This window comes from Girardinichthys multiradiatus, chromosome 15, assembly GCF_021462225.1.
Source record: "Girardinichthys multiradiatus isolate DD_20200921_A chromosome 15, DD_fGirMul_XY1, whole genome shotgun sequence".
Classification (NCBI taxonomy): domain Eukaryota; kingdom Metazoa; phylum Chordata; class Actinopteri; order Cyprinodontiformes; family Goodeidae; genus Girardinichthys; species Girardinichthys multiradiatus.
In genome coordinates, this window is record NC_061808.1 from 8,555,295 (window position 1) to 8,582,484 (window position 27,190).

Here is a 27,190-nt window from a genome sequence, read left to right on the forward strand (position 1 = left end):
TGAACTTCATTTTTTTATATCAAATACATCTGAGGGCTTCTGTGAAGTTTCATGTGTTCAAAAAGTCCAATTATTTGTTATGAGTTATTTTGATTTCTAGACTTTTCTAAATTTCACTTGAAAAACACATTGAAAATGAAAGTAAAATGCACCAGTATTCTTCAGTGTCTATTGAATCAGTCTGCGTTTTCCATCCGGATCAGATCAGGGCTTGGGCAAAAACTCTTACACAATCAAATTTCTAATGACCTGACAAGAGATACTAATCAGAGAAATATGATGCTGTGGGGCATCGTAGTTTTGGCACGACAGGGCAGGAATGTACATCATGCCGTAGCAGGCATCGCAGCTCTGCAGTGTGTGGGCAGAACTCCAGCATCTCCTCATTCAGGGAGGCTTACATTTATAGTAGAGATGCTAAATCTGGATTGGCCTAAGACCAGCAATGTCCTCCATTCAGAGTCCTAGAGATGCACTAAAGTGTCAGTTTCCTCACTGATAATCTACATTCAGATACATACTTTGTGTATAAAAGGCATCGAAAAAGACCCACTGAAACCGTATGAAAAGATCAGAAGTCTTAAGTACAAAAAAGAAGGCTTGGCTTGCAATGTTGGGGATGGATTACATTACACAACCAGTGAAGATCACAGCAGCCATTTGGTATGTTGGGTCAGATTACTGTTAAATGCTGAAGCAGTTTGTAGTTTTTCTCCACTGTATGACATGTTATCAAAAGACAACGTGAAACCAACTGCAGTGCCTTAATTGCAAAATCCTGAAATAAAAAAAAAAAGATACCTATGTAGCATTAACTTTAACTTTCTATTTACCACAATAAAAACTTATTGCGCAGAGTTCCAGTTTAGTTAAAAAGTCCCAGTACTAGAGGCTTTTTAGTGATGCATCCTGTTTGCAAGATGCAAATATACACAATACTGGATTAACTGAGTACACTGTTTTTAGAAAACCACTAGTTTTTCTTTCCACAGATAAAAAAAAAGGTTCAAATAAGCAAAATCTAATAAAACTAAAGAATCTGAAATCACTAAGATATTCCAGTCTGGATTTGCCCAGTCCATATATGGCATTTTACATGCTAGTCTAATACCACAGCTGTACTCATGTCCCCCCCCCCCCCCCCCCCCCCCAACCAAAAAAACAAAAACCAAAAAAACTTGGAATAAGATCCTTTAACTTTTTCTACATTTGGAATAAAGGCAACACAAATCTCTAAATGTGTTTAGAATCTATTTAGTCCAGAACTATACAAGAACTTTGACCAAATCCTGGTATTTTAGATGTTAAACTTGAGATAATTTAATCCAATTTAGAAAACTGTTTTATAAAAGGGACAAAGCTTATAGCGTTGTTGGAGACTAAGCTCTAGCCTGTCACGAGATTCTCAGCGGTGACATATCATTTGCATCTTGTCCAGCCTTCTTGCACCATTTTGATTTCGTAAAAAGTGTCTAAAATGCTCGCATAAAAACTATTACATGTGTTGCCAGCCAGTCCAAAAGGCATTGGTATTTATCACCTTTATCAGCACAACACCTTAGCTCAAGAACTACGTCCCTTTTACAACTTCAGTCTCAAACGTTGAAATGGTGCCATGGTTTTGTAACTTCATATCCAGGATTTTTGATATTAGCATGAAGTCATCCCAACAGACAATGTCACATTAGGTCAAACATGTGCTTTGAGAGACACCACTTAGAATAATATTGTCAAGTTTCAATATTGTGAGATTTCATAGCATGATATTTCACTAAACCCTTACACATTGGGGTATAACTTTAAAATTAGCTTTTTTGGGTGTCTCGAAGTGGTATCCATCAAAAGTTCTCCAGGATTTCTGAAGCTCTCCCAAAGTTTTTCTTTGCACTTATGGCGTTTTGTACCTGAACTTTACATCATGATTTGCAGCTGAATGTAAACTAGCAAGGGAGAAAGGAAATATTTGTAATTGATTAAGAACTGGATTCAAAATTTGTGAAAAAGCAGCCAGGATCCAAAGAAGAACTCCAGAGCACCAAGAAATCCAGTTTAAAAGATTACAAGAAAGTCTGGTACTTTGGAAATGCACTATAAAGAAATAAAAGTTTGTTGCATGTGTCTCACCTCACACAGTTGACCACCAAACTCTGGTGGGCATTCACATACGAAACCGTCCAACACCGTGTTGCACTGGCCGCCGTTCTGGCACGGTCTGCTGTCACATTTATTTCTCTGGAGATCGCAGTGACTGCCAACAAAACCAGGAGGACACTGGCAGTGGTAACCCCTGGGCCCCTTCTAAAGAGCACACAAGCAATAAAAAAAGCTCAATGGCGTAACAGATCTCTGCAAATTTCACCTTTTTGGTTCAAAGACAAAAAAAAAAAAAAAAAAACCATACCTTACAGGTTCCTCCATTCTGGCACCGACCTTGGCAACCATTGATGTCTGAAGAGAATGACGATGACAAATGTCAAATTTACTAGGTAAAAGCGTTACATTTTATCATTCTTTACTGGATTACATTTTTGCAGTGTGCAGATTTAGCTGAAGACTGAAAATAGAAACATGTGAAGTCAAGCAAGTGCCATATAAAACTGGGAGTTAGACAGCATGCAAATCAGCACTAGAGGTTGAGTTTGCCAAAGCCAGAATCAAACAGGTTACATGTGTGGAAGTGAAGCCAAATTACACCCATGTTGCATCTTTAGGAGGAAAAGAAGGAACCGAAGTACAGTAGGTGTCATTATTGGAAGGAAAGCAAAGTCATCGTAGAAGTGACGCTGAGTTAAAGTAAAGAAATACTGACTGATGTTACAGTTTTGGCCCGACCATCCCCGGAAACAGTTGCAGTGATATCCACCAATGAGATTTTTGCAAGATATAGCGTTCACACAGGGCTGTCCTGCACATTCATTTGCATCTGTGAAGGCAGGAGGCAAACGGAGTCCATCAATTGAAGGAAAAGTAGAAAAAGACAGTGGAGGTGGACAAGATACAATGGTCCAAGAATTAAAGAGAAAAATGGAAGAACCAGCATGTAGTGCCATCATTTTTTTTAGGTAATTTTGATTAGACCATTAATTGTATGACTAGTATGCATGGGCTATATAATAAAGGCTTAGTCAATTCAACAGCAATGTGGATATTTTGACACAAATTATGATGTAGATGGGACTGTTGTGCTAATTTACTGGAAGAGAACAACTTCCCTCTGTACATCATCAAGCTCAGCTTGTCGATACCGTCAGAACTAATACTGCTGATGAGCTTGTCTTATGTGCTGTATCGTATGCTGGATGTTATCAAGTAAAACACTCAATCCAGCACCTCAGAGTGAAAAAGCTACTTTTCCCCCAAACTGATGCTTATGGTTACTGGTGCACCACCACTGTCACCTGGGATGAAGTCCAGACAATGGACACCAATGACTCCAATCCATGGCTAAAACCGATTTTTTTTCAAACACAGGTCGTTGCTTCAAACAAACGTCCCCAAAGAGAGGTGCAGTGTGAACTGAAGTGGACCACAGTACAACGGGAACAATTTCTGGTGACTACTTATTCTACCATCCATTTACTTCTGAAGTTGGATTTTCGATCTGGGAATGGCATAAAACCCAACCATGTTCTGATTGTAAGATGGAAAAGCTGTGGGAATTTCCAATCGATGTGCATTTGACCAGGCTAACTACTATTAGCAAGACCAACTAAAAATGCAGCTTTCCGCAGTTGATATTAAGCAGAAACGTGTCCACTAAAAGAAGCTATACAGTACTGTGTGAGAAAGGTTTCACTAGATACAAATGTTGAGGAATGTTGGATTTCTAATGGGTTGGTGAGAAACATTCCACCTACCCATGAGGCATGGGGTCTGCAAACTGTGGCTCTTTAGACCCCCTCTGGCTCAATGACCGAAAAATTATATAGAAATTACAAAGGTTTTTAAACATAAAAGGCAGCAGAAAAGACTGCTATTTTTATGTTTTTATTTTTTTGTGCAGACTCTCATCGATACCAATGGCACTCCATGTTTAGAATGTTATCTCTTTACTGGAACACAAATAAGTGGAAAAAAATAGCATAAAGCACAAGCATAAAGAGATGGAGACTATGGGGGAGGCAATCAGCAGTAGCAGGATGTCCTGCAACACACACCTACATGGCTGTCCTCTCTGAAACCCAAGCCTCCGCTCACACAAGCTCCAGGTAAGACAGAAGGCCTATACCTGCCTGTAAACCGAGACTGGAGCTTGTAAGATGATACTGAACACTTGGGATCTCTTTCCTGCCTGTACCCCCAGACACACATACAAGCACAACAATCTTGTTTACTGGTCATAATACATTTCCTGGCTTGGTGCCGGTTATGTCAGCTTTTTGGGCGGGATGAAAGCCACAGCCAGAGACAAAAACTGTAGCTTATAAAGTCAGAAAGCCATCAGCTCATTTTATTGTTATAACTTACAAACTATCTCAATATAAGATAATTCCACTGGATCATTATCTGAAGATAAAAGCAACTTCATTTTGTCTTGTAATAAAGTCAATATTTCAGTATTATTTAATGTTAAGCTCCTTGTTTTGAATTCGGTTATTTTTTCGTCTCCTCTTTAGATAGAGATATTTTAATCTAGGTTTAAATTAAATTTCGGTAATTTAAATAGAACTAAAAGAAGAAAAACAATCCTACAGATTTCAAATGATTAAAATCAAAATGGTATTGGTGGTAATCATTTTTAGTGACATATTCTGAAGGGCTATTTCTACTCAAGGCAAATTATGTTGGATGGGTGGAAGCTTTGCACCACCGGTAGCTACATCGAAGTGCTTATTCCTTGTTGCAGTTGAGTGACTTTGCATCAATCCCTCATACTGAGCAATCACATGGCGGCAGTGGAAAGTAAGAACTCCCTTTTCATGTTTAATTTAAGCTTTAAATCACAATAACTGCTTCATCTTCTAATTTTATCCAAAGTTTGTTTATTTGTGTCATCTGTACTTAATTATCTTGACATAGTAAATGGTGCATTCTTGAGAAACCAGGTTCATTCATTTTAACCCCCCATAAGTCATGACAGTGATGCTGGCAGCTTGTCCGAGCTAAAAAAAAAAATTATTATAGACCACAGCTTCACTGTTATAGAAGATCCCAGAAGGTCATGACAGTGCTACTTCATTTTCCATCATAATCACACTGTCAAAAAAATTCTCAAAGAATAAAATATAAAATCAAGATGTTTGGCTAATGATCTGGAGAAAAATCGCAGTGTATCACAGCAGGTAGCACCATTGTAGGCTTTTAAACATTAGTAATGTAAAAATAGTGAGCAGTATATATTTACATTCATTCAAGTACTTTTTTGTTCAGGGAACACAAATGTTTTTCCATACTCCCATTTTATTTTTTCCACATTTAAAAGTGGAAAATACAATAAGGACATTCCATATCTTTCTGAAACCGTAAAAAGCCTGTAATGTACAGGATGTTAACCACCAACCAACGAATTGCCTTTTAGAGGCCTTTTAAAAGTTTTAGCCAATTCAACATGAAGATCTAAAAGCAGAATTGCCTTGAAAACGTGAGTATTATTATTAAATGTCAGCTTACCTATCTGGCAGGTCTTCCCTTCCCACTGTGGGGGGCAAATACACTCGAAGCCATCCTCCAGGTCGATACAGGTCCCACCCTGAGCACATGGACTGGACGCACATTCAGCCAAATCTAGAGAAGCCAAAATTAATTTCTGACTAACTGCAACTTTAAATGAGACTGAACTTTTATTTACTGAAGTAGTCACAACAGCCTTAAGACCAGTGATGTATGGTTTATACATGTCAATAAGTGTTTAAAAAGATAATTTACAAAACTTCAACGGTGAAACAACTCACTTTTGTCACAGATGGGACCCTCCCAGCCGGGGGGACACAGACACTCATAGCCGGCAGCAACCTCAAGGCACGTCCCACCATTTGAGCAGGGGTTGGAGACACAGGAGTGCTCGGCTGAAAGCGACAGAGCAACAGAATATTAGGAAAGAAAGTTGTTTTTGGAGGTAAAATTTCATTATTTGATTTCCTCAGTGTGTATATTTGTTTACTTCAACAGCTTTTATTATGTTACTGGGGATGGAGAATTGATATTTTTATTAATATAAAAAATTAAAACCTGAAACAACAGATCTTAAAAACAAAACAAATTCCTCACCTATCTCACAGTTCTTTCCAGAGTAGCCCTGTGGACAGGCGCAGAAAAACAGGTTTGGTTCAGTGTTCAAGCAGGTTCCTCCGTTGATGCATGGCTGGTGGCGACCGCAGTAATTCAGATCTGATGAAGAACAGCAGGGAAACGAAGACTTAACAACTACTCTGAAGTGGGGATAAAATTAGTTGGTCAATAATGAGCAGAGATGCTCAGAGAAATCAGCTAATGACCTTAAAACTTCTAAACTAAAAATCTAACTTTTACCCCCACCATAATAAGCTCTACCAGATGCCAGTGAGAGCAACACTCTTCAGAGTGGATGCTGTTACTGAAGGAAAATACACAAAATTTCTAATAGGGTTTAAAATGTCAGCTATTTAAAAAAGAAATTTTTTATGAAATGTTTAGACATGTCTGTGGTCCATTAAAGCGTGAGACACAGCAAGACTTATACCGAGTAACTGGAAGGCTGACTGTATTACAGCAAAGACCCTGTTTTTCCCCTAATATAGGTAATATATGACGGCTTATGAAAACTATACTGTAGATAAATATTTTTAATGTTGTCTTATGTCTTTCTCTATTATAGTTCTTTAGGAGAAATCTGATTAGACAAAAGTCTGTATCAGCAGGTCAAAACCTGGGAAATCAAAAATCTCCACTTTGTCAACACTGTAACTCTTCATCTTAAATTCGCTTGTGGGGAAAAAAATTGATTTCTGATCTGCTGCAATGAGCTCAAGGGAAAGAAGATGGCTTCATACTTTAACTTAACCAATCAAACACCTCTTGGTAAAACCTTGTTGCACTCAAGACGTTCCATCCCATCATCTCCTCCAATATGAATTTAATGCTTAAATAAAAGTTGAAAGTCTGCAGTCAGTACTTTGTGCGTGGACGACCTCTGTGCAGCCACCTCCATGTGTTATTTTTTTCTGGGATTTCCCAGAAATATCATTGCAGCCTTCGCTTAGAATTGAGTACCAGCTGCCTGCGTTGGCAGGAGGTGTTTTCTCAACCCCCCTGCTGTACTGCTTTGTGACTAATTTTCTGTATTTGCCGGCTAAAGACAGGTGGTTGAGAATTAACAGCACAAACCAACCTCTTATTTGCACATATTAAATAAATGCAACGGTTGTGTGTTTTTCCTTCCTTTAAATAACAAAAAATAAAATCAACTAAACCCTAAATGATCCTGTCACACAAGACTTGCGCTCAAGACAGGTTCCCCAAAAGCCTGGTAAATAAATGAGCAAGAATCTGTCTCCACTGGGGATCTCAGGACCTGTTCTCATCCGCTGAAGAGCCCTCTGTGACGAAGGCATGTGGAGGAATCAGGTGTCCCTGTCGCTGCTCAGATCATATGGACAGTAAAACTATCCAGCTTCTTGTTTCCAGGCAGAGAGAGAAGCCAGCAAAGATGATGCAGACTTTATTTTAAATGTCTTAATCTTGTGATAAATTACAGCTAGGTCTTACGTTCCTGTTCATTATTACCAATGTGGCTTCATGTACTATTAAAATGATTAGCAGCTCCATCTCTGCAATCTCTTTGACTAAATTATAACCTTGTTATATTCCATGTCAACAACTGGTGGAGTACAGCAATAGGTTCATGGCATCGCCCAGGTTTTGCCATTTATCATTCGACCAAGCAATTTTAAAGTTCTTTTTGCCAAATAAATATAAACATTAAAATCAGTGATGTCTGACCATTTAGTATACAGAAATTCCAGTTAGCTTTAAACTCAGACAAAATCATTGATGTGCTTTGCTCCAACTGAAACATGGATTCTATCAGCTGTTCCACCTCTACTAAAAATAAGTCTTTATTCAGGATGTGTTTTTGAGATCAATGTCAGGTTTTGATAAAGCTAATACCGAAGGGATGAAAACATGCGGGTAAAATTCAAAGATTCTTTTAAACCCATATCTGTCAGAGGTATGAATAATTTAGGGCTTAAATGTACAAATATATTCATTGAGGCACCTTTAGCTGTAATTACAGCCCTTGCTCCAATTCTTCTCTGCAGATCCTCTCAAATAAAGTGTGGTTGAAATCTTTACAATTGTAAAAGGTCATTTTCAGGTCTTTCCAGAGATGTTCAATTGTTATGGGCTTTGACTGGGCCACTCAAAGACAATCACCATTTTGCTGCCACAACTATGCTCTACACTATAGATTGGTGCTGTTCCAGGGTGGTTCCTGAGGGGGCCAAACATCTTACATTTCTGAATAATGGAGACCACAGAGCTTTTCCTCACTTTCAGTAATGCAAAAGTAATTTTTTTTCCCTTCTTTAGGTTTGCGTCTTGACATAAGCCAATCTTGGAAGTCTAATAATTTATTAGATTTTATTGCTTTGTTTCTATTCTAATATGCACCGTCAACTGTGATTACTTCAATTCAATTCAATTCAAAGATACTTTATTGATCCCCGAGGGGAAATTAGAATTCCAGTACAACCCATCCAAACAGAAATTTCAAAGCATGTTCGGTCAACTGCATTTACTACAAGTGGACTCTAATCAAGCTGAAGAAACATTTAAAGTATTATTAGTGGAAACAGAATATACCTGAATTCAGTTCTGAGATTCATGGCAAAGAAAGCAAATACTTATGTACCTGTGACTTTTTGATTTTGATTTTTAATAAATTCAATGTCTTTGGAATGTTCAAGCTTCAACTTTCAAAACATCTCAGCCTCTTGTTCAATTATTGGTTTAGATTTTAATCAACAATCAAATTAGTTTAGAGTATACCGTATGTGAATGATCAAGATAAAACTACGACCTTAATGTACAACTTGGAAGAAAACACATTTCTGTTTACCGTGATTAAAAGAAACTTTCTATATTTTACAAAAAACAAGAGTGCATACCTTTGTCACACCATAGACCGCCCCAGTTTGTTTTGCAGTTGCACTGCCAGGGCTGGTTGCAGGTGCCATGCACGCATCCGGGATGGAGCAGACATTCATCGCAGAACTGGCCCTTCCAGCCATACTTACACCTGTTTAAAAACAGACGCATGAGAATGCGGCTCCTTCTTTCGATCATGGAGCACACACACCAGGTATGGTTCAGTTCTCCATATGAACAGACACTGTTACAGCCTTAATAAATTTGCAGCATTTTTCACACCTCTGATTTAAGCCAAAGTCTAAGTTCTGCCCAAACCATCTTATATAAATACTGTTATGGTTAAATATGTATTTGGCTAACAATAACAGTATTTATGTAAAATGGTATTAAAATAGTTATAGAAAATCATCAGTAAACAGTTTTTTTTTTTTAAAACAGGGACCTATTCTTACCCTATACTGGATTCTGAAGTAGTGATCAATTAAAAAAATAAAATTTAGTCCAGCGGGGAAGGACACGAGGAGAAAGCTAATCATTTGCAGTGAGTTAAAGATAACCAACTCAGCAGAAAAGTTAAAAAACTTTTTTGGTAAAACAATAAATACATAAAATACACAATTTGTTAATAGTTCATCAAAAAAACAAAGAAAAAAACAAACACTAGCTTTCTGTTTTTGTTGGAGAACGGAGAATTAACTTAGTAGTGAGGTACTAAATAATGTGGGCCAACACCATTCATTTGAGGAATCAAATGAGAAGAGCCCTTTAGGTCCAAGCCAACTGCAGCCTAGTTAACAGAGCAGATAGTCTGACTAATTATCCAGCTAAATATCAGCTTTTTGTACTTGTGTCACTCTATGAAGAAGGGGGAAAAAAAGGTACATTCTATGCAATAAGCAGGTTTTCCTAAAAAGACTTGATTTAGAGGCGTTTAATCTATAGTTTTGATAAAGCATGCATAAAAAATTCAACACATGAATTAAATCAACCTATATGATGTAACATTTTAGCAGGACTAAGCAGTGCTTTGCTTTTTCACTTTCAATAAAAGCAGTTGGATCATTAAGCACTTTTTTGTTTTGAATTCCTGTGTAAATACCGTGATACAATGAAACCGTGGTAATTTTATCAAGGTTATCACACCATGAGAATTATCATACAGGTCTAATCCAACATGTCCAATCTCGCCAATTGTTTTCACATTCACTTCCACGGATGAAGCACGGTGAAAGTAATCTTCAAGTCCATTCTCTGTCTCTCACATGGGCACTGACATTACAACTCAAACTGGATATTTACATTCAATTTATGAAAAAAACAACCCTTTTCCTCTCTCACTATCTGACATTAAATAAGACAGATTTTTTTCATTTTGTTGCTGGTTGGATTATTAAAATTTATATTTGCTAAATGCCAGAAGATTTAGAGGACTTGTGTTATGTTATCTTAAAAGAAAAACATTTTAATTGCTATTTATCTCTCTAATAGATAAACATAACGACCAGAAAAGTCCAATAAAATTTGATGGACTCTTTTTTTGAAAATAGAAAAAGAAATTCCTCTGTCGAGAAACAAAACATTGAACTTCAACAATGTTGAATCAAAACAGATTTTAAATTTGGCTTCATATGATGCCGAACAAAGATGATGTACTAAAAACAGTTATTCACAATAAATGCATTATTGAACAAAGCCCTAATATAATTTATCTGCGCATGGACTCATATTAGGCCCATGGCCTCCTGCCAAGCAATCCATGTGTATGTTGACATTCCAGGGCAGGAGAGGTTAAGTATACTTCCATGGGCTCCCGTGCGCAAGCAGGAGTCTAGTTTTGAAGAAGAGTGGCGGCTACAAGGGTGGTAAACTTGTTCAGGGAGTGAGTGGTTGGAGACAACTGTGTATATACACAGAGTCTGTAGTGCAGCCTCTGATTCGTACGCCGCTATTCCAAAGCCGTGGTGTCGTCGTGCCAGCTGTCTTGTCAATTGATAGCTATTTTGAGCCCCCTGCAGACGGCACCGCTGCCTTTCTGAGACACGAAGCCTTTGGAAATCTGCCACTCTTAAGCAGTAGGGCACTAGGAAAATACATGGCCTGCTTCTGGACATGAACGTAAGGTAGAGCTGGCACATAAGAAAACACCTAGAAGGATTTCTGGTTCTTAAGAGTAACAAAACGTCTAATTTATATTTGACTCACATTTACACCTAATATATATTTCTAAACTGTTTCCGTGTGTCAAAATATCAACAAGGTGGGTTTGAGTCAAAGTTTGCAAAACCTTTTCAAAATGATTCAATGCTCTGCACATCCAAGGTGATTCCTAGGACAAGCCTCTTAAATGTGTCCAAACAGGCTCTGGGCGGTATAGTCAAAGGTCTGAATGGAGCACTGTTAAAACAGGCACGCACCAGCTTTTATGTACCAGCTTTAAGGAGTGACGTACTAGAGGGAATAAAAAAAAAAAAAAGGGGTGGTAAATTATTTAATGCCAGCTTTTTTGTGCCCTGAGGAATCGTTAAATTCGTGCTCCTGCAGGACACCCTTTTACTGCCGCTCCCCTATTCATGTCACTCATCCTGTTGACATTTTACATGAATAAGTTGCAGTTTGCTAACCGGAATGAGAAGGACATGTAAAAATGTGAAGCAGCTTCTTAACTCCGGTTCATCATCCTCCTTTTTTTTCCCTTAATAAAAAAATGGGAGATTATTGTGTCCTCACATCCGGCAGGTGGGGAAAGAGGGGTTTCCACAGATGACAACGGGATGTACACGCATCCTGGAAACAAGGGACCAGCAGGGACATTGCGCGTCACTTTATTTAACTGTCATTTCCACTTTGAGGGAATGTAAATAACACAGCAGGGTATTCATTTCCTCTGCTGCCCCTTGCCCTTCAAGGAAGACTGCAATGCAGACAGGGGAAACTGGGATCTGACAATTCCCGGCGTGGTTTACAGCGTTGCAATTTCCACAAGCAGAAGAGCGTCTTTCTTTGGTCTAAGGTGCAGAGAGCTGATGAGGTGCTTGGCATTCTGAGGAGGATTTTGGCCTGCTAAAAATACCAGAAGGCAGGGGTGGCTTCAGCCCTGCCTTCAGAAGGGATCTGGGAGATGCCCACAAGGGAAGGAGAGGCTGACACAAAAAACAACAAGCCTCACCAAGTTGATGCTGCCTCCGCTCGGAATGCAAAACCTCGTCTTTTCCCTATTTTTATTTTTTTAGGGTGATCTAAAAGATTGCTATGGTTTCAACTGCTGTAAAAACCTTCTTTAAATTTAAAAGGGTCTCAAAAAAGCAAGTAAAAAAGGTGGTAGGAATTTAAATACATAGAAAACAGGAAATAATTGTTGTCATAATTAAAATTACCACAAAAAGTAAATGACAAGTATGATTAGAAAAAAAAAAATCTCTTACTCGCATTCGCCTGGGACAGAGCAGTTGGCATGTAACAGGTTGCAGCCTCGTCTGCAGATCGCTGGAAAGAGAAAATAAAACAATATATTCTCATGTGGAAAAATGTCAAAGAAAATGCATAGTTTAAACAAGTGCAAGAGATTATTAATGGCACTCTGAAAAGACAACTTCACAACTTGCATGCAAAACTCTACCCAACTTTTAAAAACAACTCCACCTTTTCACCACCCATCTTTTCACTCGTTGCCTTCTAATGTTAGTTAACTTATTTAGAGGGGAACCCCTGAGTCTCCCCTGATGCCACCTACAAGCAAGGCTATACACCCAGTGTTGCATTTTTAGACAAGCATAATTTTACCACTCATTACACAGCCACCACAAACAAGCAAGAACAATTGTTGGACAACAGGAGTAATTATTAAGGTAACAAAGAGATAAGCAGATTCTCACTTTTAAACGCTAGTATCAGAAAATAAATCATGGCCAAACCTGTCCTGCAGTCTGGGCCCATCCAGCCATCTAGGCACACCTGAGTCCCTGAAGGGTCGCAGCGATAGTGTCCGAAGTAGTCATCCCGAGGAACGCACAGCTTGTTGCACTTGTTCCCGTAGTAGTTCTCGTCGCAGCGCACCCGGATGCGGTAGAGCAGGCGAGCCACCGGCCCATCGTAATCGAGGGTCTGCCAGCTATCGCCGGGATTGATTGTGCCAGTGTGAACGCCACGCTCAATCAGCAGCTCCTCGTTGTCTAAAACAAGCATAAGATGACGGCACATCACGTCAAGGGGGTGACTTAGTTTTGGTCAAAGTTTGAGAAAACACATTAAGGCTCTGCAGTTAACAACAGTGTCTTAAACTCAAATTTAACATTTCAAATTGAGAGCTAGCAGAAAAATTGGTATAGTAGGAAAGCTGAAGCAGAACATTTTCAGCTCAACTGGCTGTCCTGAAACTTAAAACAAATGGATCTCTAGATATGGTTCTTCCGACACATTAAGTGGCATTAGTCAATACTGACAACACCTTTGTGTTAATGAGGGAAAACGAGATTATTCATTTTCAAAATCAGTGCAGTCTTTGAGTTGAAGCCAGAAGATGCGCTCAAAAAAGTGTAGGAACCCACTGAAAAGAAAAATGCTTTCTAAGATATATATATAAAAAACAACCTATCTAGCATCAACATATTGCACTAACCACAACATTCTTTAGTGTGAAAAGTCACCATGAAAACAGATCAAAATTTAAATCAGAGGAAGCACAAAAGCTATAAGAAGTTACTTAAACGTTTTCTGTGCTGGCATTGTTGGCTACTTTTAAACAAGGTGAGAGACTTCAGCAGATAACAAGAAGGCTAAACCACAGTCACAGATATAGGATCCTAAACATCTTAAATGTCAACACTGCAAAACTTTTTTTTTTTTTTACATCCATCAATCCATTGTTTTTGATTTATGCAAGATTGGGTCACAGGGTTAATAGGTCCAATAGACACCCAGACCACCCTCACCCCAGTGTCGCTCTTCAGCTCATTCAGGGGCATTCCAAGGCATTGCCCAGCTAGAAGGGATGTATAGTCCTTCCATTGACCTCTGGCTCTTCTCTTGGGTCTCTACCCAGTGGGACATGACCAGAAAATCTTCAAAGAAGGCCTCCTAATTAGATGCCTTAACCATCTCAATGGACTCCTTTTAATGCAGAGATGTCACCGATTTACTACAAGCCTCACCTGGATAATTTTACTATACACCTCTTCTCTAAGGCTAATCCCAGCTGCCCTACAAAAGAAGCCAATTTCAGCCACTTCTACCTCAGGTCTTGTTCTTTCGATCATGATTTAAGCGCAAGGTAGTAAAACGAGAGGCAAATTACACCTGCTTCCCCCAAAGAGACGTAAGTCCACACAAATAAAAAAAAAACAAAAACAAAAAAACATAACTTATTTGAAATGTTTCTACATAATCGAGGCTTTGTTTTCGTTTCCTTCTGATTCTTACAAAATGTTGTCACTTTTTTTGTTCTCATTTGTTATTATACATGATCTAATAACCTTAGGTGAGGATGGAAACAGACTGCTCTTACTTCACCATGACAGGCCAGAGCAGCGCCTGCATTATTGCACGACAGTGGGGACCCACGGATTACAAGTTTATAATTTCAACCACCCAAAATTAACTGAAAAAAACAAAAAACTATTTTACGTCATTTATGAGGTCTACAAACAATGACCAGCCTCAAATGTTACATATTACAACCTTTGATATCACATGGAGCTGAACACTGAATTAATCCATCATAAGTGAACTTTAGACCTGCATCCTCATGTGGATGTTGGTTATCATCAGCATCTAGCTTACAGCATTCTCAGAAATGTTACAGTGGGAAAACAAATTGATTTATCAAAGGGAGCTCAAAGCAGACAATCAGTGTGGAGGGACCCCCGTGATTTCTTTTTCTCCGTGGTTTTGGACTCATTGGAAACAGGAACACACACATGCCTGCACCTTCCTCTGCTGGGGACTTACACAATGTCAGACAGAATTAAGCAACAACAACAGAAATAACCCTCACCAGTTGCCAGATAGAGAACAATGGGCTCTGGGCCCAAGCCGGTCTCTGCTACCAAGTGTCTAAACAGTGAGCCAGTTCGCCCAGTCCACTCCACTTCCTGTTCGATAAACACAAAACACCCAGCTGCCTTTCCTGAGGACAAGGGAGGGGGGGCAGAGCCAGACGGGAGGATGTGACTGTGGAGGAGAGGAATCCACTGACAGAACGGCACATCGGTTCTTGTGTAGAATTAGACTAGCCTGATGCTGAGTCATGCCAAGATGTTATGCTTCATGTCTACTAGACTTGAGTCATGTCCTCAATATCAAACATACAAAATAATCCATGCACAACACAGGCCGTCTGGATGGCCAACGAATCAGGCAGTGAGCAAGAGGAAAATCTCAGAGTAATAGAAAAAACGTCGGACAGGAGACACTCCCTTAATCCATTCACGGCATATTTTACCAGGGTTCTCCAATTGATCGACCAGTGATCAAAACCTAGCCAAATTCTATTGATTGCTCATGACGTGTGACCAACAGATCAATCTGTGAAAAGTCAGTTTTCTGCATCTTGATTAATTCAGAGGCTTCTAATAAGGCGGTAGAAAAGAAATCCCTCACCAAGTCATAGGTTTAAGACCTTAGACACCAGTTTACCACTGGAAAAAAATGCTAATCTACAAGAAGCAGTCCTTGGAAATTTGATCCTACATGGCAGCAGTACAAGTGGAAATAAACATTATAATAGATGTACCCTCAATAAATCTAGACATTTATGGCAGAAATTGAACTACTTTCAAGGTGCATGAAGAGGGACAAAGATCTGGGCAGGTGAGGATCCAGCAACACTTGTAGTGCCGCAAATGCAGCTTTTTAAACACCTGTGGCATTCAGAGTCATTGGATAAACCTGTAGGTCTGCAAGTATGTTTCAAATATTGTATTACAATATAATATGATCAAGGAAGAATAAAAAAAACATTTACACTGCACCTCAGGACTTATCACAGTGTTGAATTTTTTTTATTTGGCAGTTCTACCATTTGACCTTAACCTGACCTTTTAAACTAACATTGGTTCAAAATCATGGCAAAACAGGCCTATATGCTCCATTAAACACAAAAGGTGTGGTTCACTTAACTATAAAATACAGCACCTCTCAGAAAAATCTGCAGCTCTGCTGATACATGTGCAAAAAGCATGTCTCAACACATGTCCAATTCTCAGTCACACTGTAGATGCACTTTCACAAACTCCACAAAAAAAACCAAAACCTACATTTCTCCAATATTTCTTCGAAAACTTATTCAGAATATAACACTAACACAATATTGACTGCAAAGCACTGGTGTTCATTTCTGCATTTTTAATTTTATGACAAAAAAAAAAACAACAGCCTAGTATTTTGACCCCAGTACCGTTACTGACAGCTGAGCTGCATCACATCCAAGCAAGGCTTTTAACTCCACAAACATTAGCTTTTATATCTATGCATGATGAAGTAAGGCCCTCAGACAACTCTTAATTCTTAGAGATCAAACACTTTACCCCCTTAACATATTCAGTTTAGTTTTAAGATGCACAGAAGATCAAGAACACGCAAGAAAATGGTATTACTAATTAAGACCTACTAATAGACTGTCGTAATTTGAATTGCTGTTGCTCAATCCCACACCCCATTTACTTTTGGAAGACCAGCAACTGACGTTTTTGGTCTACGTTGGTTTTGAAAAATTTAAATTACCTGTCATACTAAACTACACCATCCCAATGTGAGACATGGAGATGACGGCAGAATCATGCTCTGGAGATGATTTTCTTAAGCAGAAACACAGAAGCCGTTTATTAGATCTGACTGGGGCAGAGCTTTAAGTTCCAGCAGAGCAATACAACTGGATCTGCATTGGAAGGGCTCAGATCGGAGCACATTCACGTGATAGAACGGTCCAGATAAAGTGCAGACTGAGGACCAGTTGAAAACCTGTGACCGATCTCCCTCTGATGCTCTACATCCAATCTGACCGAGTTTGACGTATTTTTCTAAAGAAGAATGGGTAAAACGTTTAGTTTCTAGATGTGCAGCTCTGGTAGACTTACCTTTAAAAAGGACCTGGAGCAGTAATTGCAGAAATATAGTTCTACCAAGTATCGACTCAGAGGGGCTGAATACAAACGCACTTATAAGGCTTTTATTTGTAAAAAGTTTTGAAAACGAATTATTCCTTTTTCCCTTCACTTCCAAGCAATACAAAATGTTGTTTTGGTCTGAAAAAATCCAGATAAAAACACATTTATGCTTTTTTTCGTAATGCGGCAAAATGTGAAAATATCTCAAAAGGGTATGATTTCTTTTGTAAGGTACAGTGTAACCTATAGTTGTAATTTCTTAAACGCCACAACATGTGCACCAACAGTAGCAATTGAGGTAAAAAAAACAAAACAACAAAATGAATAAGTATATATCCAGTTTAACCCATCTACCAGGCCAATGCTCAATCACTTTACGAATATTTTCTGGTACAACCTGGAACTTACAGACGTTAAGATAGAAAAAGAAAATTCATTATGATAAAATTCCAGGCTTGGTTTAGATCTGCAATGTAAGCTTTACAAAGCTTTAAGCAATGGGTGAAAATGTATAAAACAAGTGTTTCTTTAATTTTGAATGGGAAGCTGCAGTTTACTTTACTCCAAAAAAGTGACAAAATGAACACTTGGACCAGAAACATCCATTTAAGTTCTTTACAGCGACTTGGCTCAGAGTTAAATGTTACAAGCTGGAAGGAAACCAACTGGAATGTTTCAAACAACAATTAGGCCTCAGATCCATCAGAGCTGCAAAATTACTCAACTAATGTAACAACAAGAGAGCACACAGCGCTAATCAAAGAGTGATGATGTCAAAATCTATTTATTCTCCATTGTCCTTATCCATGGGCGGAAGTCTGTTTGATGAGGGCGCCAAAACAGGATGCAAAAAACTTCATAAACAAGGCCGAAGATGGGCAGAAAGAAATGGTCCAACACTGTACATTCTGAGTTAATTAACAAGACGCTCATGAACAATTCTTGGTGTCTTCACAGATCAAAGCTGCACTCAGGCATGCGGATATTACAGCCAATGAGGGTTCTTCCTCAACATGGGGCTACTGCACAGATGTGGAAAAAAAAACTTATAGGAGTCGACACAGGATACAGCTGGTCAAAAATGACAATTAGAGTCAACATTACTGAGATTCAAGGTTTACACTGTGAGACGATTTATAGGACAGATTTCAGCATGAACGCAAACCAGGTCACACAAAAGAGAAACAGAAAACGGCCTCTTCTGACTAAACCATCAACTCCATCAGTCAACTGCATACATGTGCAAATGCATTAATCTGCAAAGATTTAAAGACAAGATTTCCTATTTTTCTTTTAAAAGAGACAAACATGCATCATTCTAAACTGGTCTTGCTCAGTAGTACAAGGATTTTCAGAGGTCTTAACAAGTTTCTAATTTTAGCATCGGCTCCTTTTTATAAAATATGTTCTATTTATCAAAGTCTTAGTATGGTGTGTTGCTGAGGACCTTTTCCTCTGTATTGCTATTGCATTCTGCAACCCCTGGATGATGGGTATCAGTGAGCAGCAAACAATTAAACTACTTTAATGCTTCACGTTTGTGAAAAGATCATGTTGGTGTATAAATGTTTTTTGGGGGGTGAGGCTTTCTGGCGTTCCTACATTGTTCATGTCACTTTTAAGGGGCAGAGTTTCTTGAGATCTTTTTAAGTGGTCTTGGTCAGTGGTTGGTTCAGGCTTTCTGATAAGTTTCAAAGATTTTCCTTGGACTTTGGCTGCTTTTTCCACTCTGTTAACCAGTCAACCCCGAAAAAAGAAAGCAGCAATTTTTTTGTTGCAGACTGCAAATAACAAAATTCTAATATTTGGAACGATTAAATGCAACATACCAAAGATCAGAAGGTTTAACAGGTGAACAACTGTATTTGGTGATTCTTAAGGAGCCATTAACTGAAAAATTGGCACACAGATGATCAAAATCAGGCTCTATGCAAGAGGTTTAAAAATTAATTAGGGGTGGTTCAAAATCTTTGCACAGTATGGGGGTGGAATCATAAAATTACAATCATTTGCAACCCAAAGCTTAAAATTAAATAATTGATATGCTAGAAACATGTTTTTTTCTGTACCATATACTGTAGCACTTATATATATATAAAAAAAACAGACAAAAAGAAAACCATCCTTGTTATCTAGGCAATGTTTAACAGCAACTCAGCAGCAGGAACAATTTATTTATTTATTTATTTTTATTTATTGGCAGTGAACTTCCCACTTTTGGAATATATGAACCAGGAACCAATTAGTGTTTCAATTGTCAAAAGTCCTTTCAAAACCATGGTCTCTCTCCTCCAAGTCATACAGAGGAAGTGGTTAATAATGCAGGTGCTCCTGATATAATTAGAGAACAATTTCTTAATAGCCCGTTTCATGATGAGCCTCTGACTGTGGCAAAGTTCATCAGACAGGAGCAACAAACTTGATACCTAAATGAGCTAGACTACCTTCTACCACTGATGTCGAATAAATGAAAAAAGAATCAGGGAAAACAGAATATTTAAAAGAAAGCAATGAAATAAATGAAGGACAACCAGTGTCACTGAGAACTTGTATATTGAAGCCACAGCAATGAAATATTAACTTACTGTTGCGTGTGTCGTTGTCCCAGTCCCAGGCCTCCACAATCAACGAAAACTCCCGCTGCAGAAGAGGGAAAACAGAAAGACACATGAAATTTAAGACACAATAGCAACAATTTATCTATTTTTAATACTTTGCACAAAATGGCCCTAATTTAGTTTTTGCACTGGATTAGTGACCTGGCAAACACGAAAATCAAATTATTGAGAACACAACCATTACTTCTCTTATGATCTCTAATCTTACTGCATTTCACATATGCTCCTAAAATATGAATTTACTCCTGATGCACCATATCAGTCCAAAAATCAATTTTAAGAATAAGGTTTCATGTTCTATAAACGTATATTACTATAAAACTGTTTAGCCTTTAGATTAACTGAGAAGTAAAGATAAGCAAAGAACGTTGAGAAAAAAAAAAAGAAACAATCTTTTCCGTCATCTAATTCCTAAACAACCGTCACACACACACACATTCGAACAGATGATGCAAAAATCAATTTTATTGCTACTATAGAGTCTGGCATTCAACTTGGCTCGACTACACAGAGTAGTGCTTGAGTTACAGCTCCAATGAAACCCAATGATTCAGAAATAAGAGAGCATGCTACAGTAGGTCCAACTGTGAGCAGCCAAAAGTAGCAACTGGAAAAAAGTTAGGAGTAACGCATCAACCTGCGTGATGCCTTTAACCTTCCTCTGGCTCTGCATGTAGTGCCACAAATATCAATTTTCTTGCACTTTTCAGCTCAATAATGAAACTTTGACAGTTCAAAATGTTACATTTTCAGTTTTAAGAATGAGCTTTCTTAATACTGGCTATGTAGCTTGGTATTCAAACAGCTTTGTAAATGACAATCAGCACTTGTCTTCTCCAAGGGGAGATGCACATGTGCCCCTTTTCCATGGCTCTAGTCCACTCGGCCCGTTTTGCAATCCTTTCCATTACTGGCTTTTCCAGCCCGGTACTTACTTTCTTTGTACCTGCTCGTCAGCAGCTCCCATTGGGGCTGAGCAGGGCCAAAATGTGATGTGAACAGACTGCTGTTCACCGATTGGCCATGAGCGTGCAGAGCCGTATGTCAACACACTCCATGAGAAAGTGTTCGCCAAGGTAGCAGAGAGAATGACAAGCCATGGGTTTTAATGCACATCACAGTGCCTGGAAAAGCTTAAGAAAAAAACTCAAGAGTGACTACAAAAATATCAAGGACCGCAATGGCCGGAGCTGTTCAAACTTAAAGCCGTGGCAGTGGATCTTAGTTGAAAGACATGATGTGGGATGGTGAATGTTTATTTTACTTTGCATGGTTGTACTTGAAACTTCTCATATTTGCTTAGCTCACACGGAACCATAAGATAGTAAGGGATAATAGCGGTGCAGCACACAGCTGATGGCTGGAGCCGGGGCTTCAGGCCATAGCTCCAGCTGTCAGTGTGTCAATGGAAACAGCTATCGCGCAGAGTAGCGAGATTGAACGGAGTGGAGCCGTGCGGTGCTGGAACTGTGAATGGAAAACAGGCAGTGGAGTAATTTGAACAGTGTCAAGAGTCGAAATGAAACAAAGTCATTAGGAAAATGGGTTAATAAAAGACAGTCAATATGATTGTGGGCTAGAAACAACAGGAAAGGTTAGCTGAACTATTTTGTTCTAGTTTGAAGAAAGTGTTGTAAACCTTCTTTGAATCTAAGAAAAAAGGCAAACCAAGCTGCTCCCAAATATACAGCGCCCTCCATAATTACTGGCACCCCTGATAATGTGGAAAAAGCCTTAAATATTTTACTGTGGTAGCAATATTTTACACAGAAAAATCTGCAATTGTTCTGTAATGGTGAGCCTTTGGAAATTCTACATTTTAAAAAGCAGACAAAAGTTTGGGTCCCTCTTCAGACTCATTTGTCACAGCCTCAATGGTTTTAAACTTTTTAATTTGTGTTCCAATTGTATATTAGGGCTGCACAACATACCAATAATACACATTGACACATGGCATTGGTGCAATCTTAATATTGCAAGGAATTGTTTAGAATACAATTTGTGTTGTGTATTAGATTGCAAGTTTTGAAGATTCCCATTCTGACACAAAACAGAGGTGCACAAATGTGAATTTATCCCCAACTAATATTACTGAAATAATTAATAACATTTAATAATGTTTTTTATATGTAGCCATACTATAGATGGACAAGTTTAGGAGAATAGCCATTTTACTTTTAGCCAGTTACTGACTAAAGAGCAAAACTCTTCAGCATCACGTCATGTTCTTTCGTCTTTCCACTTTTGATGAATGGCTGAATGGAACAGGGCTTTGTGTCGTATTTATATCCTGGCAAACAAGGAGTTTGAAAGTGCCTAGGCTCTCTGAGCAATATAAAAAAAAACTTACACACAAATAGTTCATTGATAGAGGAGCTACTAATGGCACATCAGCTATTTTAGTAAAAAACTGTTTTTTGCCCATTTCATAAATTTGTAGTGAAACAATTTAAATATTTCAACATATTTTATCACTTAAATAAAATGTTATTTAAAAAAGGGTACGTTTTAGGAGTTTGTACACACACCTAAAAGTGGGGGTGCTGCATTTCTAGAGCAAGCTTGCAGCCACTGAAAATGATTAATCTGGATGAAGACCACAATAATGACCTAAACCTGGGGTCAGAATAGACTACTGCCATACACTGTGCTTCAATTTGGAACTACAAAATATATTTTACATTTATTTCTTATTCAAATGAGTTTCAGTATCTTCCTGACAAACATTAAAATACATTTTTCTAAAGACCCTGAAGGTTCGACTTCCAATAACCAACTCACTTTGCCTGCACGAACTGCACAAGATGAACTGGCTTAGTCCTTGGTTGTCAGACAGGGAGGTAAATCACCGGTAAGTGGATTATCACGTTTCACACAAAGTTATGCTTTACACTTGTAGGGTGTTGATGAACACTGGTAGCTCTCCATTGAAGATTAGAAATTGGGGGAAAAAAAAAAAATCATAAATGTTTCAAAGTTTTCAGGTAATGTTTAAATAACTCAAAAAAAAGGATTCAATGCCATTTTAGATTAAACTCAAAGCTGTGTATTTCTTTATTTAGATAATTCAAGCCTATTTAAGCTTAAATTAAAGAAACAATTTATTGTTGTAGTACAAAAGCAGGATTGGAAATTACAGAATATAAATCAACCACCGATTATCATAGGCATTATTTTAATAAATTATTTTTATTTAGATAGTCTTCTAGACCATGGAGACTATAAAACATGAACAGTTGTGTGCATTCTGCACAAACACTGCAGAGACTGGTTTGAGTAAATGTAAATAGATGTACACACAGATGGGAACTACCAAAGCAAACCAGCATCACTGCTAGGCAACCAGCTGACCTAAATAGCACTCATTACATCACTACCAGTGACAGTTGTAGTAGCCATAGTGTGACTGCTGTGACCTCTAGTGTAATGTCACTGATGGGATGTTGGAGCGGGGCGGGGCTGGTTAAGAGGGGGAAAAAATGGATTTGTGAATGCATGAGTCAAGCTGGGGAAAAGAAACCGGGGAGAGAAGGGCGGCAAAATGTGTGTTTGTAAGTCTGTGTTGTTGATCTGGGGGACCAACAAGCTGGTAGGCTGGTTGCTGCTGGGCTGTGGGATTAAGCAGGCTTGTCTGGCTGTGGGTGGTGGAAGGAGGAAGGGGAGGGGAGTGCTTTTGTGGAAGACCATGGGTGATGAGAGAATAGCAGGGAAGATGATGGGTTAGCGGAGGAGCTAAAGAGCTAAAGAGTGTTTAGATACAGGGAGCACAGTTGCATGACACCCTATCAACAGGTAAAATGGTCAAAGTCGAAATGTTGCAGAGATTGATTAGGTGAGAACCAAAAAGTGAGATAAAAGAGAAAACTTAATATCTTCAATGTAATGTTCAGGTTGATGTTGCAGGGAACTCCATCTATCCATCCATCTATCCAACTGCAGACTTGCAGCAGACATGAAGCAGAAGCAGCCTCAGCGATGGATTATGTGACATGAACGTGCAGCATCCTACGACACGTAGCTCGGCTTCTGACCTTTCCACCCATCCCCCCACTACAAAATGAAAGGCGGGTTGCTCCCGTCTATGCATGTGGGTGGGCGTGTGTGCCAATGCATAGAAAAAGAACTGATTGGCAATACATGCATCGTTGGCTGGAAACTGCTGGATAAATCTGTGTATAAAAAGGGGTAAAAAAGCAAAACAAAGATAAGTAAAACAGGTGGTCTTACTGTAATTTTGTGTATTTAGGGTTTACAAAGATCTAGACTTGCTTGCATGCCTCCATGCAGTAAACAGTTCAGTAAATAGTCTCAAAGTCAGAAGAGCAAAGCCATTGACTAGACTGGTTTCCCACAGACCATCCCAGTCTGTGATTAGCTGGATTAAGTGACAGCTGCCCAAATGGTTGGAACAAGATAGATGGATGGGCAGTGGGATAAAGGAGAGGACTGGGGGAGGGAACGGGGAAAGGCTACCAAACAAAGACCCTTGTCCCAACACCGTAACTCACCCCCATTCCAATCAAAACCATTGTCCGTGAAGAGACACAGTCAGCACGAGGACAATTAGTGTCAGCATGTGTGCTGCCGAGCCTGAGGACAGTTGCAGGACAGCCGCCAGTGGTTCCTCCACCAAGTCATCATGGTAAATCCAAATGCAATGCACTTCAGAAAAATAAACATGAACTCAAACTGCCAGCTTTTTTAACCTTTCCTCAAGGTAGAAATATTTGATAACTAACATTTGTCTGACAATCGAAAGAACACACTTCAGGTCAAAGCTCCAAAATCCTACTGGTTCCCCAGATGGATTAGAGGATTTAGACAGAATCCTAGTTTTCAAGTAAAGAATTGGGACATGGCAGAAAAACATGAGGTATCTTTGCTTAATGCAATAAGATAAAATCCAGGTGAAATGTCATTAGGCCACATGGCTTAAAAAGATTTTTTCAAGACTTCAGGTATCTATTCTAACTCTTAACAATGGACTACAATTGTGAAAAGGATGAAGATGTGGTGTTGGCGATGCCTGGGGAGAGACACAGGTGTAGGTTCCCACGCCAGATGAAGGGGTGGACAGATGAGTGGAAGGTAGTTGTTGAAGTATAAAAAGGGAAGGGGGGGACAGAGAGAGAGATGGCAGTGGGAAGTGGAAGCTGGGGCAGGTTGGGGTCACCAAGCATGGGATCTGCACGCTTCTTTCTGAAAAGAGGGGTCAGCCCTCTGCATGTGGGGTGATGTGCGTGTTTGCATTCAAAGAATACTAAGAATGTGAGATCCGGGTCTGGTGTGTAATCCCATGCCTGATCCCAGTCTGCCAACAATTCAGCACCATCGGAGTCTGCGTTGTAGACTGGAGCTTTGATTGACTCAGCAGTCTCTTGGGGAAGGCTGGGAGCACAAATGTTGATTGAAGTTGAAAGTCTTTCATACATGTTTTTTAACACCTTGAACAGATACAATTCGCATACTGGTACTCTGAAGAAAAACACCCTCTGTGACCTTGGTATATCTCCGTTTCCCATGTCACAGAGAGGTGACCTGATCATCCACCTCTGTGTTCCCAGATCGTCCACTGGGGGTGTTCATCTGACATGCCCTGATTTATTGCCTTCTGATGGGACACAAGGTCAAATGTGATCCATCCAGTTGCCTGCAATAGTGGTTTCTGGGAATCTTCATTAATTTGTGATCTCAATCCCATCTCTTGGTTTTGCAATGGCTGCATAGCAGCTTGTATAAACTGTAGTATTCCCAAACAGCCTTCGATGCTCCAAGTATCACTTTAAAATATTGATTGAAACCAGTAGAGTCCCATCAACCTGGATAGAAATCTATAAATGATCTCAATCAATGCTTAAAGCCCCCAGTCGCTATTTTGTTTTATAATTAAACGACCCAAGTGAAAACAGTTATTTGTTCCTCTTCACACGAAACATTACAATTTACAAGAAGACAGTTCAAGATGTTTCTAGGCCAATTGAGAATTTTTGAATCTGAGATTTGAAGGGAGACTCTTTGAATGCACTCCAGAGTAAAAATAGATGAGAGCCAGACTTGCTTCTTTTCTTTTTCGCCAAGAAGATAGGGAAGAAATATCCCCTGCACCTTGCTCCCCGATCTGTTCGAGGGTAAAGATCAAAGACCTCCAGGGGCAAAATCCAAGCATATGTGGAGATGATATTGGCAGGTAGATGAGGAATTCTTTCATATTTTTTGACCCCGTCTTGAAGTCTGCTCAAACAAAAAAAAAAGGCCAACATTATCACTGGCTTTTGTAAATGCATATTTCATCCCTTTTGATAAAAGGCAGAGGTAAAGATTTAACAGACATGAATGCAAGAGGTCAATATGCACAGAAACTAAAGGACCAGTCCAGTTAAACATACAAATTATTTTATGAAAAAGCCAAAGCCATCTACACATATACACCATGGGTTGAAGAGGCAGAGCTCTGTCAACATAGAAAGATGGAGGGATGGGTTCTGCTTATCCAGTGCTTGCCAGAATCCCAAGCCAAGAGATGTGTCGCGGAAGGCCAGGCATTTGGCTGGCTGTTGTATACCGGCTGTGCGCACACATACACGGCCCATTGAGCATGCTGCTACTATGCCAACAGGGTCATTACCCATGCACTTCCAATACAACAAACCCCTCCTTCTCCTGGTGCTAATTAGCCAGCATGATCCAAGACTATGCAACACGTGAAAACAAACACCAGTACGCAAACGTTCGCTTGGTGAGAGCAGTGTAAATGAGTTCGCAAGTAAACCACAGACATGTCAATGCAAATATTCACCAGTTTATAATTGCTCAAAGTCAAATTAACCATTTGGTTAGAAATGGTAGGGTGACAGAACTCCTAGCACCAGAATGGTAGATTATCAATGGGTTTATCTTGGATAAATTTGTTGATTTATGAAAACAGCAAAACCTCATATAGAAGGTCATGCTAGTGACCCAATAAAAGCAACAAAAGCATCGCCTTAAAGAAAGGTCAAGCCAGTTTATCTTGTGCATTTGAATGTTAATTACTTCCTCTAGCAATAGTTTGCCTCAAGCCAGAGAGCTACCACAGCCATAAGCATGCTTCAGAAACATTAACAGGCTAATTCCTGATTCAAGGCAACACGGCGCCCGACTGGAGTGCAGCACAGCACCGCCTCCAGCCGAGCGCCATTATCATTTCAAACAGGTTCAACAGTACGGTGACAATTTAACTGGCCGTGTAATGACATGCTTTAATTACCTCCACAAGGAACCTCTAGCACCTGCACACCATACATTTAACAAGAGGCAGGGGAGAGCAGCAAATAAATTGCACACATACAGAGATGTCGCATTTTCAGAACATTTGTTGATGGCAGGATCCAAATTATGTTCCATGGCCTTCTGGTCATAACGGTA

General features: G+C 39.2%; 1 protein-coding gene across 2 annotated transcripts in view; it reads right to left on the bottom strand.

Moving 5' to 3' along the window:
• The window catches only part of jag2b (jagged canonical Notch ligand 2b), a 50,098-nt gene that overhangs the window by 11,887 nt on the left and 11,021 nt on the right, over window positions 1-27,190 (bottom strand). Inside the window, exons 3-12 of one of the 2 annotated variants that reach the window (XM_047388332.1) lie at window positions 19,754-19,808; window positions 12,981-13,238; window positions 12,492-12,552; window positions 9,087-9,217; window positions 6,208-6,327; window positions 5,892-6,005; window positions 5,611-5,724; window positions 2,810-2,923; window positions 2,402-2,448; window positions 2,125-2,298 (exon numbers count right to left, since the gene is read on the bottom strand). In XM_047388332.1, the coding sequence (XP_047244288.1) occupies window positions 2,125-2,298; window positions 2,402-2,448; window positions 2,810-2,923; window positions 5,611-5,724; window positions 5,892-6,005; window positions 6,208-6,327; window positions 9,087-9,217; window positions 12,492-12,552; window positions 12,981-13,238; window positions 19,754-19,808 (1,188 nt within the window). The remainder of the gene's footprint in view (window positions 1-2,124; window positions 2,299-2,401; window positions 2,449-2,809; window positions 2,924-5,610; window positions 5,725-5,891; window positions 6,006-6,207; window positions 6,328-9,086; window positions 9,218-12,491; window positions 12,553-12,980; window positions 13,239-19,753; window positions 19,809-27,190) is intronic. The other variant, XM_047388333.1, reaches the window with a different exon arrangement.